Source organism: Cyanistes caeruleus, chromosome 2 (assembly GCF_971803275.1).
Source record: "Cyanistes caeruleus chromosome 2, bCyaCae1.hap1.1, whole genome shotgun sequence".
NCBI classification, from domain to species: domain Eukaryota; kingdom Metazoa; phylum Chordata; class Aves; order Passeriformes; family Paridae; genus Cyanistes; species Cyanistes caeruleus.
Genome location: NC_141702.1, coordinates 54,190,388 through 54,203,010, shown reverse-complemented (window position 1 = coordinate 54,203,010; position 12,623 = coordinate 54,190,388). Strand labels below are relative to the sequence as shown.

The window sequence follows — 12,623 nt, the reverse complement described above, 5'->3', positions numbered from 1 at the left end:
TCTCACCCTTCATATTTTTGTAGCATGCTCTTCACTGACAGAAAAACAACCACAATAGGAACAGTGCAGGAAATGGTAAAATTCTTTGATGCTACTCACCACATTTTAACGTGTGTTTTTTCTTGTACCTGTTTAAAGGTTAAATTATTTTAATATTTCATTAAAATTAGTATTTTCAGATACACATGTTCCTCAAAAACCTCATTTTCCATTGTTTGGAAACTAGTAGTTCTGCCATGTTTCTATTCTCTGTGTTGAAAAGTTGTTTGAGCAATTTTCACTATTTTGCCTGTTGCTCATGAAGTTTATTACAAGCAAGGTATTTTAAAGATGAGATACATAGCTTTTATATGTATTCACGAAGGGACACAGCTAAAAATTCTTTACCACTCAAAGGTTATAACAGAAAAAGGGCCAGAGGTTCTATTGATGATGTCCCCTTATCATTATTTACTCTTATTTTATCTGTTGCTACTCTTCTGACTACTAGATGCTCCACGGCTACTGTTAGTGTTATGTTTGCTCCAGCTTCCCAATATTTTGGCTTCAAACCTTTTTCCCCTACAGGAAGAATCTTGCTACAAAAGCACTAAAAGATACTATGAAGCCTAGGTCTGCACCAGTGCTTAAAGGAGGTTCATCCTTATCCAAGTCTGGTCTCTGCCAGCAAGGTAACACAGTTATTGCTGTACCTCTGCTAAAGACTCGATAACAATTACACACAGCCTTCATCTACTTACTGCCTCATTTTCAAATATCCACAAGACACTACAACAACAATAGTTACCCAATACCAAAGCTATTCTGTCATCTAATGAAACTTACCACTGACAGCCTTTCCTTGTTTATAAACAGCCTGTACCTCACACTAGAAAAGTATTTCCTCTGCAAAGCTTTCATGGTTACATTATTTCTGTTATTGTCTGTGGAGGCCTGAGTGGAGATTTAACCTACTCAGATAGTAAGAGTTGCATACAACAGCTTTGAAATCCCATGTCTTAAATTCTCTTAATTGCTTAAACCAGGCACAGAAAGTTACAAAAAACTTCTCTGTTTATTTGTTCCTTCTTCCTTCCCCTATGCAGACACTTCACACCTCCTATCACCTGACCTGTTTCAAATTGTTATTTCCTACCCAAAGTTAATTCAATATACATCTGAGCATCTCTCGTCTGACTTATGCCCTCCTCTTCTTCATCTCCCAGAGATTACCAGCTCCCAAAAGCTCTGCTGCTCATAAACAATTAGTTCACCTTTTCTAGCTCCTAAACACACGCAGCATTTATAGACTTTCCTTCCTCCCCCATTCATGAAGAGCTGCTGGCATCTCCCATTGTGATGAGCGGTCCTACTACAGGAGCACTAACAAGCTATGACTACACACATGCTATCGCTTTCTTCAGTGAGCCTCATGCCAGCTCATCACTGATTCCTCACACCCATCACTCACAATCCATCATCCTCCTTACCAGCAGTATTAAAAAACAGATGAAAGTAAATTGAAGAGCCCACAAAAACTCAACCATCTCTCTTCACAGAACAGGTGATGCCAAATAAAATTCAACAAGTTAGAGGAAAAGAAGCCATCACAAGTTATTGAAACTTTTAAAGTAATACTCTAAAAAAACCTCAGTAAAGGCGAAGGTGAAGCATACACCACAAACTAAACCAGAGTTTATTACAACTGCCCAGCTCTGAACAAGCACCATCCGAGATGATTGCTTCAGCCACCTTCACTAGAGCATCAGTGCACGAGAGCAACTGGACCACAGCCAAAGCTGCTGAAGTCTCACCGGGAAATAACACCTACCCGGCACCACCCAGATAAAAGCGGAGAGCTCTGCTGCCTTCAGCCACTACTTTCAGAGTTTCTCTCTTACAGATAGATGTTCATCATCTAGACTTCTGGGAACACGGTAACTTTCTTGGTAAAAAGCATTGGTTCCTGAACAGCTTTAAGATTTGCAGTAAGAAAACTGTGTTATAGTCCTGAGCACAGACTATTTCCTAAAATGACATAGGCTGAACTTTTTATATGATGAGCTTTACTTATGCTCACCACCTGATTTTTAGCACCCACAAATGAGCATCCATTCATGAGCAGAAACAGCAAAAACGGTGGGTCCAGTGCCACTCAACTATACAGAAGAAATAAAGAAAATAGAACAAAACTAAAAATGCAACTCCTGCTGCCTGTCGCTGTAAAGCTTTTACACCGCGCTGCTGAAGCACAGGTAATTAAGACATGGAAGAGGCCGTGACCCTCACGCCGCGGGGGAGGCTGCCGCATCTCCAGGGACCTCCAAACGCACGCAGCGCGCCTCAAGCCTGCAAACCCCGGGGGCTCCAGCCGCGCTCTCGAGTGGGACAAGTGACACGGCCGCAGGGCGCGCCCCCCGCCGCTCCCGCGCAGGCCGTGCCCTCCGGCGGGGCGCGGCGGCCCCGGCTGCGCCCGCCCGGAGCCGCTCCCCGCCCGGAGCCGCTCCCCGCCCGCTGCCCCCGCGCCCGGCGCGGCGGAGCGCGGCGGCGGCCGGAACGCTGCGGCGAGGCCCGGCGGGCGCGGCCGCCGCTCCCCGGCGCCGGCAGCCCGCGGCCTACCAGCAGAGGTCCCTCCTTGGCCAGTTTTGCGGCGTGTTTTTGCTGCACTTGAAACTTTCTGGAGAAAACCCGGGCTCAGGTCCGCGTCTTCCCCAGGCTCGGGCAGAACCACCGAGACAAAAGCGCCCGCCCGGCTCCTCGGGAGGAGCGCTCGGGGAAAGCGGTTCTCGAGTCTCTCCGTTTCCCTCCCGAATTTGCCTTTCTTTCCTTCGCCCCCGCCCCGGGCAATTAAACAGAGCGGGGGAAGAGTGCCCCCCTGGCCCGGCGAGGGGGCGGCGATGGGGGCGAGCGCGGTGCGGGCGGGGGTGGGAGAGGAACTGGGTGTTAAGTGTTCCTGAGGAAGTTGCACAACGAGAGAGGGACTCTGCTTGTTTACCGGGTCCCTCGCTATTTTTTTTTTTTCCTTCCCACCCCCCCCCCCTTCGCCTCCCTCCCCCCCCCACCACGGGACCGGGATCCGGGAAAAGGAGGTTGCCTCCGAATGGAAAGGAAAAAAAAAAATTTAAAAAAATGTTACCTTCTCCTCCCTCCTCCCCTCCCCCAGCGCGGAGGAGAAGGAGGAGGCGGAGGGGGGCGAGCTCTCTTTTTTTCTAGGGGGCTGCCGGGGCTCCCTCCTCGGCCGCTCGCAGCCGCTCTCCGGGCATCCCTCGGCGGAGAAGTCACCCCTTCCCGCGGGAGGGGCCGGCACACGCCGCCTCCCCGGAGGGCTCGCCCCCGCCCGGCCCCGCAGCCGCCAGCGCCCGGCCCCGCGCTGCAACTTTTTCTCTCACGCTCTCGCGTGCGCCCGCTCCGACGGGGAGGGGGGAAAACCATGGGGGTGGGGAGCGGGCGCCGCTCGCTGCGGCCCCGACGCGGCGCCCCCCGCCCCGGGCGCCGCAGCCCCGGCAGCCTCTCCGAAGCCCCGGCCGGGGGCGGGCGGCCGCTCCGCGGGAGCGCCTTCCCGTCGGCCGCCGCTCCCTTCCCCCCGCCCGCGGAAAAAAAAAAAAAAATCGCTTTCCGCCACCCCCCCCCCCCCCCCCGAAAAAAACACCGCCCCACACGCGCTAGCGAGAACAAGTGTGCCTATATCCTGTTGTTATATGCACCGGCTGCGGAGACGGGGAGGGAGAGACGGGCGTGTGCGCGGGGGGCCGCTCCCCCACCCCGGCCGCACTTCAGGCGAGAGCGCGCAACTTAACAGAAAAGCCGCGTCCTATTCCCTGCCCCTGCCTGCCCCCCCTCCCTCCCCGCTCCCTGCCGTCGTCGTCGGCAAAATACGCACTCACGTGTATGTGCGCTCACACACACCGCCGGCACCCCGGGGCCAGCCCCCGGCAGCCCCCCGAGGCCGGCCCGCGGAGCCGGCGGCGGTGACAGGCGCCGGCCCCCGCCGCCGCACGCAGCCCGAAGCGGGCAGGGGCCGTTCCCCCGCCGCCTCACATGTCTGCCGCAGCGAGCGCGGCGCACGCACCGCACAGAGGCAGGAACTGAGCACTCGAGCAAAAGACTTTTTTTTTTTCGTCTCTTAAAAAAAAAAAAAAAAAAAAATTGCTACAAGCTTGCCTTTTTTTTTTTTTTTTTTTTTTTTTGTATGTGTATGTGTGTGCAAACTTTCCCCAAAATGGCGGAAATTGGGAGATGATTATATTTTAAATATCTCTCGCACACAATCACACAAAGTGCAGGAGCGACGGAAAATACAAACTCTCCGCTGCGCGCTGGTAGAGGCCTTCGCACACGGGGACCCACGGCACATTCAACCGGTATATCCCGGCAGCCGCCACCTCTCGCCGCTTCCGACCAAAAAACCCTTTTTCGCACCCCTCTCCGCTGCGCATTGCCCCCTCGCAGCCCGCACTTCTCCCCGTCCTTCAGTCTGTGCGAACAAAGAGCCGGGGCTGCGGAGGGGGGGCTCGGGTGGCAGCGAGCCCCCTCCCTCCGCTCCGCTCCGCTCCGCTCCCTCCCCGCCCGGCGCTCACACACACCCGTGCCCCCCAACCTTCCCCCCGCCGCCCGGCCGCGGCACCCGCATCACATTGTTCCCAACAGCACGGCGGTGCCCCGTAAGTGTCATTAAATGGAGCCAACTGACAAGCTCATTGGTGGGGCAAGTCTGCAAAATGTCTCTCCCCTTCCCTTCCCCCTCCCTTCGGAACCCACTCCCCCCACCCCCCCCCCCAAAAAAAAAGGCCCCCCCAAACACATTTCCACAGCTCCCTCCCCCGTGTATATATATATGTACATACACATACGTGCGTGCGTGCCTGTGTATGTATATAAATATACAGCGCATATATATATACATGTACTCGCTTCATGTGTTTGGGAAGAGAAAAAGAAATACCAGGCACCTCTCTCTTTCTTTTGTTCCTCTTTCACACTCGTACACTTATGATTTAGTGAGATCCCCGGTGCCCCGGCCGCTCCCCAGCCACTTGCGAGTCACTTGCCCACTTTACCCGGCATTAACTTCCATCCTTTCTGCTCGAGGTGGTCGGGGAGAAGCCCCCCTCCCCTTCCCCAGATACGTTTCGTAAGGGAGGGAGAGGAGGTGCGTCTCTCCCTTTATCTCTCGCGCTCTCTCTAACTTTCATCCTCACCTAGGGGGAAAATTAAAACCCGTCACCGGCCTTTGCCATCGCGGCTCCCTAAACGGCTTGCGGATCAGATCGGAACCCGCCGCTCCTTACCCCCCCAAATTCTCTCTTTCTCCGTCTCTCGAGTAGTCCTGACAAATATGGTCCAGGGCTGCGGGCACAGTGAGCATGCGCCCGCGGAGCCAGGGCTGGGGAAAGGGGAAACTGCCGCCGCCGCCGCCGCCGCGGCTCCTCTTCCTCCCTCGCCTGCGCTGCCGCTGCGCCCCGGCCGCCCGCAGCCGGCACCCGGCAGCCGGCACCGGCGGCGGGCATCGCCCTCACCGCCAACGCCGCCGCCGCCGCCGAGGGCTCCGGCGGAGGTGCATCCTCCCCCTGATTTACTGCCGACGCTGGAGGAATAATAAGGAGACTTGTGCAGCAGCCGCGCGCTATTTTGGGCGCTTTCAAAAATAACGCCCTGCACTTTTCGGGGAGGGGGAGGTCCGGTCCTCGGGGGTCCCGCCAGGTGCTGCTGAGGTCGGGTGGTGGGCGCCGGGGGACCGGGGTGAGCCTGCCTGTGGCTCTTGGCCCCATCCTCTGCGCGGAACAGACCTGGGGCAGAGGCAGAACAGCTGGGCGTCAGTAGGGAAAGTGCGGGTCCTGCGGGAGAGGGGCTGCCCTCCGCCGCGGCCGGCGAGGCGATCCCCGAGGAGACGGTCTGAAGCCAGGCAGCGCGGAGCCAGGCTCCTCCTGCGCTCCCGAAATGCGGGTTGCTTTCCGTATGGACACGTACGTTCCTTGTGATGGGCCTCGTCTCCTTTACAACCGAGACACCTCACAAAATAAAACTAGTCTCAGATGTGCCACCTGCTTGAATAGTCTCCATCGGTGCCCTGTATTCCTAAAGACAAATGTCATCTTCATTTATTTTCTGTTCCCGGTTCAGAAAACAGTGAAAACTGAGGGCCCTTGTTATTTCGTGGGATTGCCCAGGATGGACTTCATCTGCAAGGAGGTCTGTTAGCAAAAGAACATTACACAACATAGACCTGTATGAGGCCTAAGTGTACTGGGAAAGAGGGAGGATGGAGGATTGCGATCAGATGTAAATATGATACTTTTACAACTACATTTAATATATATATATATATATATATATATATGTAGTTTGAGGCAAAGTATAAAACACAGAACACAATCTTAATTATACTAATCCTATTTTTTTTTTTTCTCAGACCGCACAAAATCTCCCTAAAGTAATTCTATCCTAAAGGCAAAAACTGACAAAGTAAATTCTGAATTTTTGATAGTTTGGCATATTATTATATCTCTTTTAAAATAACTCTAAAATCTCAATACGTCTTTTGTTAATCCCAGTAATGATCAATGACCAAGCTTTGTCTTGCATTTATATATGCTCCCTTCTACAATTACACTTCCAACTTTGGCCCAAATTACTAGAACAGAAATAATAATAAGTACTAATAGGCAGGCAGTAATAAGTATCAGTTAAATATCAATAGAAATAAATACAAATGACAAGTACAACCTTTTAGGCATTATGGATGCATACTGTATTTCCCTATGATCCCCATGACGGGGACAGCATGGCACTGGACACGACATAGAGATGGTCCTCTGACAGGACTTCCTAGCCTCAGCTTCTGTCCAGAAGAGTATTTACTTCAGAATGTGTGTTAAAATATATAAGAACTGAGCTTGACAACTCTGCTTCCTTTAACTATGTTCAAACAGGTCAGACAATCGGGTTTTTTCCATACTGTCTTGACAGTTTCTATCTATTTAAATGATTTCTTTTCACAGCAGTAAAATGGGGCTCACAATTAAGTATTTGCAGGATTGGTGCCTAAGCAAAATATATTATAGTTGTTTTATGATAAGCAATGATGAGACTTCTCACACCCCTTCAGCTTAAATGGCATTGCATATAGGCTGCAGTTTTCATCAATAAACATATGTTCATTAGAAACTAATTACAGAAAACAGTATTAACCTAATTGTAATAATTAGTGATAACATACATTTTAACTCTTCTAAAACACAGATGCAAAAAATAGTAAAGGATGAGAAAATTCCTACTTTCCACCAGTGAACTCCTAGTTGAAGAAATTTATGTGTTAGAAACAAAGAATAAACTCTAACAGAAGTCATTCAGCGCTTTTTTGAAAACTATTTCCCAATGTTCCCAATGTTCAATGTTGTTGAAATGTTTTAAGTCAGACAGTTGCCAAAGAACTAGATTATTCTATTGTAGCATTAAATTAGCTGGGCTCTGCAGAAGATACTCAAATAATGGTGCAATCTGGTGTTATTTCAAACTCTTTAGGATGCTTGACCTGTACTGATTATTCTGCAGATGATATTGATGTTTTGGGGGATGGTATAACATACCCTGCTAATAAAATACATTTCTAAGAGTACAACTGAACTAGTTATCTGCCATTATTTTATTTATTCTTGAAAGACTTTGTCCTCTCCTCTAAAAATCTTAAAGAGAAACATAGTCATATGTGTGACTATGATACAAGAGTGTATCCCCTTACGGAAAATGACAACACAGGTGGAACAGCTCCTTGAAGGATGTATATCGGAGCTAGTAATTGAATCCAAGGATTTGAAGCAGCACATAGATGCTTTATTGGATCAAACAGATAACTCTTTGATTAAAATAAAAGGACCTACATGAAATGAGTAAAGGTTCTATTCTCTGTCTCTTCTTCAATCCTTGCCCTAATCATAGCATGTCAGTTCGTGATGTATAATAAACCCATTATTTTGTCAATAAAAATTTATTGAGTAAAAATATATTAAACATTATTCACATATGCTCTTTAAACATTAGTTCTGTTGCCATTTTACTTAATACTAGAATTCCATCTGTATTCCAAAGGCAGAGAATTTCGAACACTTGTTTTCTATATGTAAGTATGGCATTTAATATGATTTTGGCAGTATGTTTAATGACAGATTTTGGAGTAGCTAAATTTGGTCTCTCTCTGAGTATTCTTGTAACTCGTTGAATAGGTGTTTGTGCTGTAGCCAAATACTGATTATTTTTCTAAGAGCATGTGCATGAACATCCATACACATGGCTTCCAAAATCCGAATCTTGAGTACCATTTAAGGGGGTGAGTGCAAAGTAATGTACATTATCCATTCAGTTTGCATATTGGGTTTGTGTGATCTAATGGCTCCTCAGCAAGTATCTACATAAACTGAGAAAAAGAGAATCAGTATTTACATTTTACAAAGTAATTTGACATTTCTGGGAACTTGATTTCTGTGATACAGATGAACATGCATTAAAGATGGCCTTGTTAATCAAAAATAGCCTGCATGGGACTTTTTATTACACTTCTAGTAACCTGTGCAGCTCACTGTGTGACCTTTCTCACCAGTGACAGTCATCAGTCTGTCATATGATTCTTCCCTAACCTGGAGGACAGGAAAGAGGGTTTGAGGGAAACCACTGGGGGAAAAAAAAATAAATTTATATGTTATGTAAGCCAGGAAAATGGAAGCGTGAAAGCTTTAAGAGGATGGGAATGAAGAGAGAAGGTGTATATGCTCATTTATCTATTGAAGCAAGCAAATTGCAGTCCATGGTGATTCCAGTTCCTCTCAACAGTACTGTCTCCCTGTCTAGAGAACTTGATGTCCACACCGATATTAAGAAATAATGACTGACTTGTTATCAATAGAATTAACTGGTTTTGCCACTAATCCTGGAATAATTACCAAAGTTGATTCAAATGTCATGCTATACTGGAGAGCCAGTAATACTTCCTAGCTTTCAGATCTGTGTGCCTGCTTGGCTGCATCCCAGCTCCCTACCAGAGTGAGACTTGGGTGGACAACAGTCTTTATCTCCTGGGGAGGAAACTTGAGCATGAGTACTTGAAAGAAACTGCAGTGTTTTGCAGAGAGGTTGCAGCCCAACATTCCTTGGATTCACTGTAGGTGCAGCCTAGGAGAGCTTGTTTCTGGAGGCATTGATGAAGCCTTTGAAAATTCCTACTTTCACGAAGTTGCAAGACTACAGAGCTTTCCAGAGTCGATCTTCATCCTAGAGAAATTCAAAGGCAGATAGGGAAGTTACAGGATTATCAGTTCAGGAGTGAATCCAGAGCCATGTTGCATATAAAGAGTTTGGGGAGAAGTGGACCAGAATAATGAGTTGTAAAATCAGAAAAAGTAATTTGTAAGAGTGAGTCGAATGCAAATTAGGAATATTGATGAGGACTCTTGAACCAGAGGAGGGCTGAAGTTAGAAGCTTGGACACGTGAGTTGGACATTAGGGAAGGGCTTGGAGCACTGGCAGATCTTAAATGAGTTGAAGGAAGCTGGATGTGACCCCAGAGACAAGAGGTACGAAGGTCAGCAGAGCTTGTGCAGTCTGGAATTGATGATAGGCCAAAAGAAATGGGTAAAAATAAAGGTCCTGATAGAGAGGAAAAGAGGGAGTAGTAGGAAACGAGACACATCACAGAGGAGGACAAGTTGCATGGAAAGGGGCAGAGTGTAAGTGGGTCAAGAAGGGAAAGGAGGGAGAAAGGAAGGGAGCTTGTGCCAGGCAAAGCTGGAAGTAACAGGAGATTTGCAGTCTTTAAAAATGGAGTTTCTTAGATACAGTTTTAAGGGATAACAACGAGCAATGATGTAGTTATGAGTGGGTAAGAGGGTAAGACCACATGTCTCTTTTTGGCACAGAACAGTCCCCACACATGCTCTTTCCAAAGGTATGTGGGCACACGCTGCATATGAGGATCATTATCATTTCCTATAGTGGAAGGCTTTGACTCCAGCTGTGCATAAGATTATAACAGCCTTGCAGCACAGCATTATGTTGGACAGTGTGTTCAGGCTGGGTACTCCAGACCTGTCATCCAAAAGCTAGTATTCACCCTGAGAGCTAAGGCTGTATTTTCAATATGCACAAAGAAGGCAAGCTGATGAGGCAGCACAGAATAAACATCACTTTTGGGAGCAGAAGCTGAATGAGAAAGGCTTGCAGTCTTCACTTCTTAGGTGGAAAACAATTCTGTTGAAATAGACAACAAAAGCAAGGGTTATTTTAATAATTGTTTGTAGAATTTTTAGATCTATAACTGCTGCTGAAAAATATCTGGAAGTGAATAAATAGCTCATCCTGTAGGTCTGCTTGGATGGCAAAGCCTGACAGCATGGGGAAAAGAGGAGGAAGTCCCATCCAAGGTCCTTAAAACACAATGGCAGGGTGAGAACTTACTCTAACTTGCTCTCCCTGGAGAGCAATAGAACAGATTTAAGAGCAACATGTGTCAGACTTAGTGACTCACAGCCACATGTGGACATTCCTAGTAAAATATAAATTGGTCCAGCAGTAGATGAAGAGGAAAGAATCCCAAATATTGCTTGTATCAGACATAAGAGCAAATGACTCAAAGTATGCATGCAGACTCTTCTTTCCTTATTTTCAAATCTTTTTATCTATTAGTATGTTCAAACAAGTAAATAACACTCCTTTTTTATTTATTTTTTAGTACTGGTGGTGTCAGACTGCATATACCAGGCAATACATGCTTGATGTATGTGGGATAATTCAGAGGTTTTCTCTGAGCAAATAGATCTGTCCTTGTAGAGGCTAATGCAAAAACCTGATGCCAATGGTTAAAGGCAGTAGAAGGAAACCAGAAATGCAGCAAACATTGAACTAAGTGGTTTTGGATGTTGATATGAGGTTTTCCTTACCTGAGAATTCAGAATTAGGACAGCAGCAGAACAGGTAATCCACTATGCCTGCCAAATGTGACTGCAATTAAAGCAACATACAAAGCATCTCCTGTTTGCTGTTAGGTCAAACAACCCATGTAGAACAACAAGAAGTGAGTCCTTTATGACATTTTTTCAGTGATGCTGTGTCATGTGGACACACAGCAATAGCATTCCTCTCTTTGATGAGCAACAGAGAATGTTAATGGGGCCTGTTTCTGTGACTGACAACGAATGGATTATTCAGAATCTGAGAAATTTATATTCCATTGCCAATGATCCTGAGTCATCAGGCTTTGTGGAGTCAACTCATACATTTCCTGGGCTGGCATAGTGGGCATTGTACTCTCATTGATCTATGTATGTAAGTGAATATGTAAATGTAAATGTAAGTAGTAGCTTCGGTCAGTAAAAGGGAGTTTTTGTTCTGGACTTTTAAGCTATGTGCTAACCCCTCATGTTAGGAAATCAATCTGTGAAAATCTCATTTATTATCTAGAAAATAATGGCAAGTGCAAACTAATATTCTTAGTGAAATAATTACACACAACAGTAAGAGAGGGGAGTACCTGTTTGCTGTAGAATTCAAGGTTCACAAACACATTTCAATGGAGAACTCAGTCTCCTGGCTACCACAACAAAGCAGGAAAGATATTCTTTTTGCTTTGAGCACAGAACTGTATATGTTAGTAGTCTGTGCAGGCTGATGCCTATTTGTGGAAGAACCAACTCATGTTGGTTTACATTTGCAGTTTCCCACAACATGATTTGATTTCAATATCAACTGATAACAAAACTGATGCATGCTCTTAAGCGTTCAAGAGGAACTGAACTTCAGAAGAGATACTTTTGCTGAAACTAGTTCATTTTCACATGTTCCAAGATAAGCTTCACGTGACACTTTACATCAAGTCCTCCTAGCTTCTTACCCTCCAGGGAATTTTTGCAAATCGAAATCCTCTGTGCCTTAAATTTTAGAAAGAAAATGATGCAGCATGGGAACATCGACTGTATGATCATTAATATCATTATAATACTGTACTGGGAAGCATATATACCCTTCTTTACATAACTTCCAAATATTTAAACTGGAAAAATGTAGTTAAAACTGAAGGACTTTAAGATTTCCAGTGCATAAATACTGCATTTGGAGGTGTTGATGAGTTCTCAGGGAACATTTAAAAGTTCCAAGGAAACACGGAAGGACTTTAGGATCATTGGCTAAAAAAAAATGATGGACCTTTCTGTCTCCAAAGAGAAAGTCTCTTGCCCTCTCACCACTCATCCAGGGAGGCATGGATGTAAGTAGCAGTTTCATAAATACATTTGTTCATCCTGAAAGCAGCATGCATATTCTTCCCCTTACAGAAATAATTACAGTGATGTTGTTGTGTATGTGTACTGCTTGGCACAAATCTCACCTGGGGCTGTTATCAATGGCTGACTTATGACACCTCTCTTATGTGCTGGGTTTGGAGCTGAGGCTTTACAGAAAGCCAGTGGAGTAAAGAACATCCTTTAGAGTGGACTCAAACATGTACATTAAAGGTCTATTGCTTTTATTAAATGTACAGTGAATTCAGATGTGCACCTTACATTGCAGCCTATGTGAATAAATGAATTGCAATTCTCAGTTCAGAATTTTTTGTCAAAAACTGTTTCCTACATTATGGTGATATCTTTCCATTCATAATATT

The 12,623-nt window shown here is 46.3% G+C and overlaps 1 protein-coding gene and 1 long non-coding RNA gene across 5 annotated transcripts in view; both read right to left on the bottom strand.

Moving 5' to 3' along the window:
• Positions 1–5,427, bottom strand: part of L3MBTL3 (L3MBTL histone methyl-lysine binding protein 3) — a 79,001-nt gene extending 73,574 nt beyond the window's left edge. Inside the window, exon 1 of one of the 4 annotated variants that reach the window (XM_086877049.1) lies at positions 5,268–5,427. In XM_086877049.1, the coding sequence (XP_086733175.1) occupies positions 5,268–5,344 (77 nt within the window). In that variant the 5' untranslated portion in view covers positions 5,345–5,427. Of the gene's footprint in view, positions 1–3,115; positions 3,295–3,863; positions 4,018–5,177 lie in introns of those variants that run through there. The other 3 variants (XM_086877050.1, XM_086877051.1, XM_086877048.1) reach the window with 3 other exon arrangements.
• Positions 5,428–8,364: 2,937 nt separating this feature from the next.
• Positions 8,365–11,019, bottom strand: LOC147654816 (uncharacterized). The gene is made up of 3 exons (XR_015283195.1): positions 10,906–11,019; positions 9,009–9,240; positions 8,365–8,643 (listed from the first exon to the last, which is right to left on the bottom strand). It is a non-coding gene; the product is annotated as an uncharacterized LOC147654816 (long non-coding RNA).
• Positions 11,020–12,623: the final 1,604 nt, after the last annotated feature.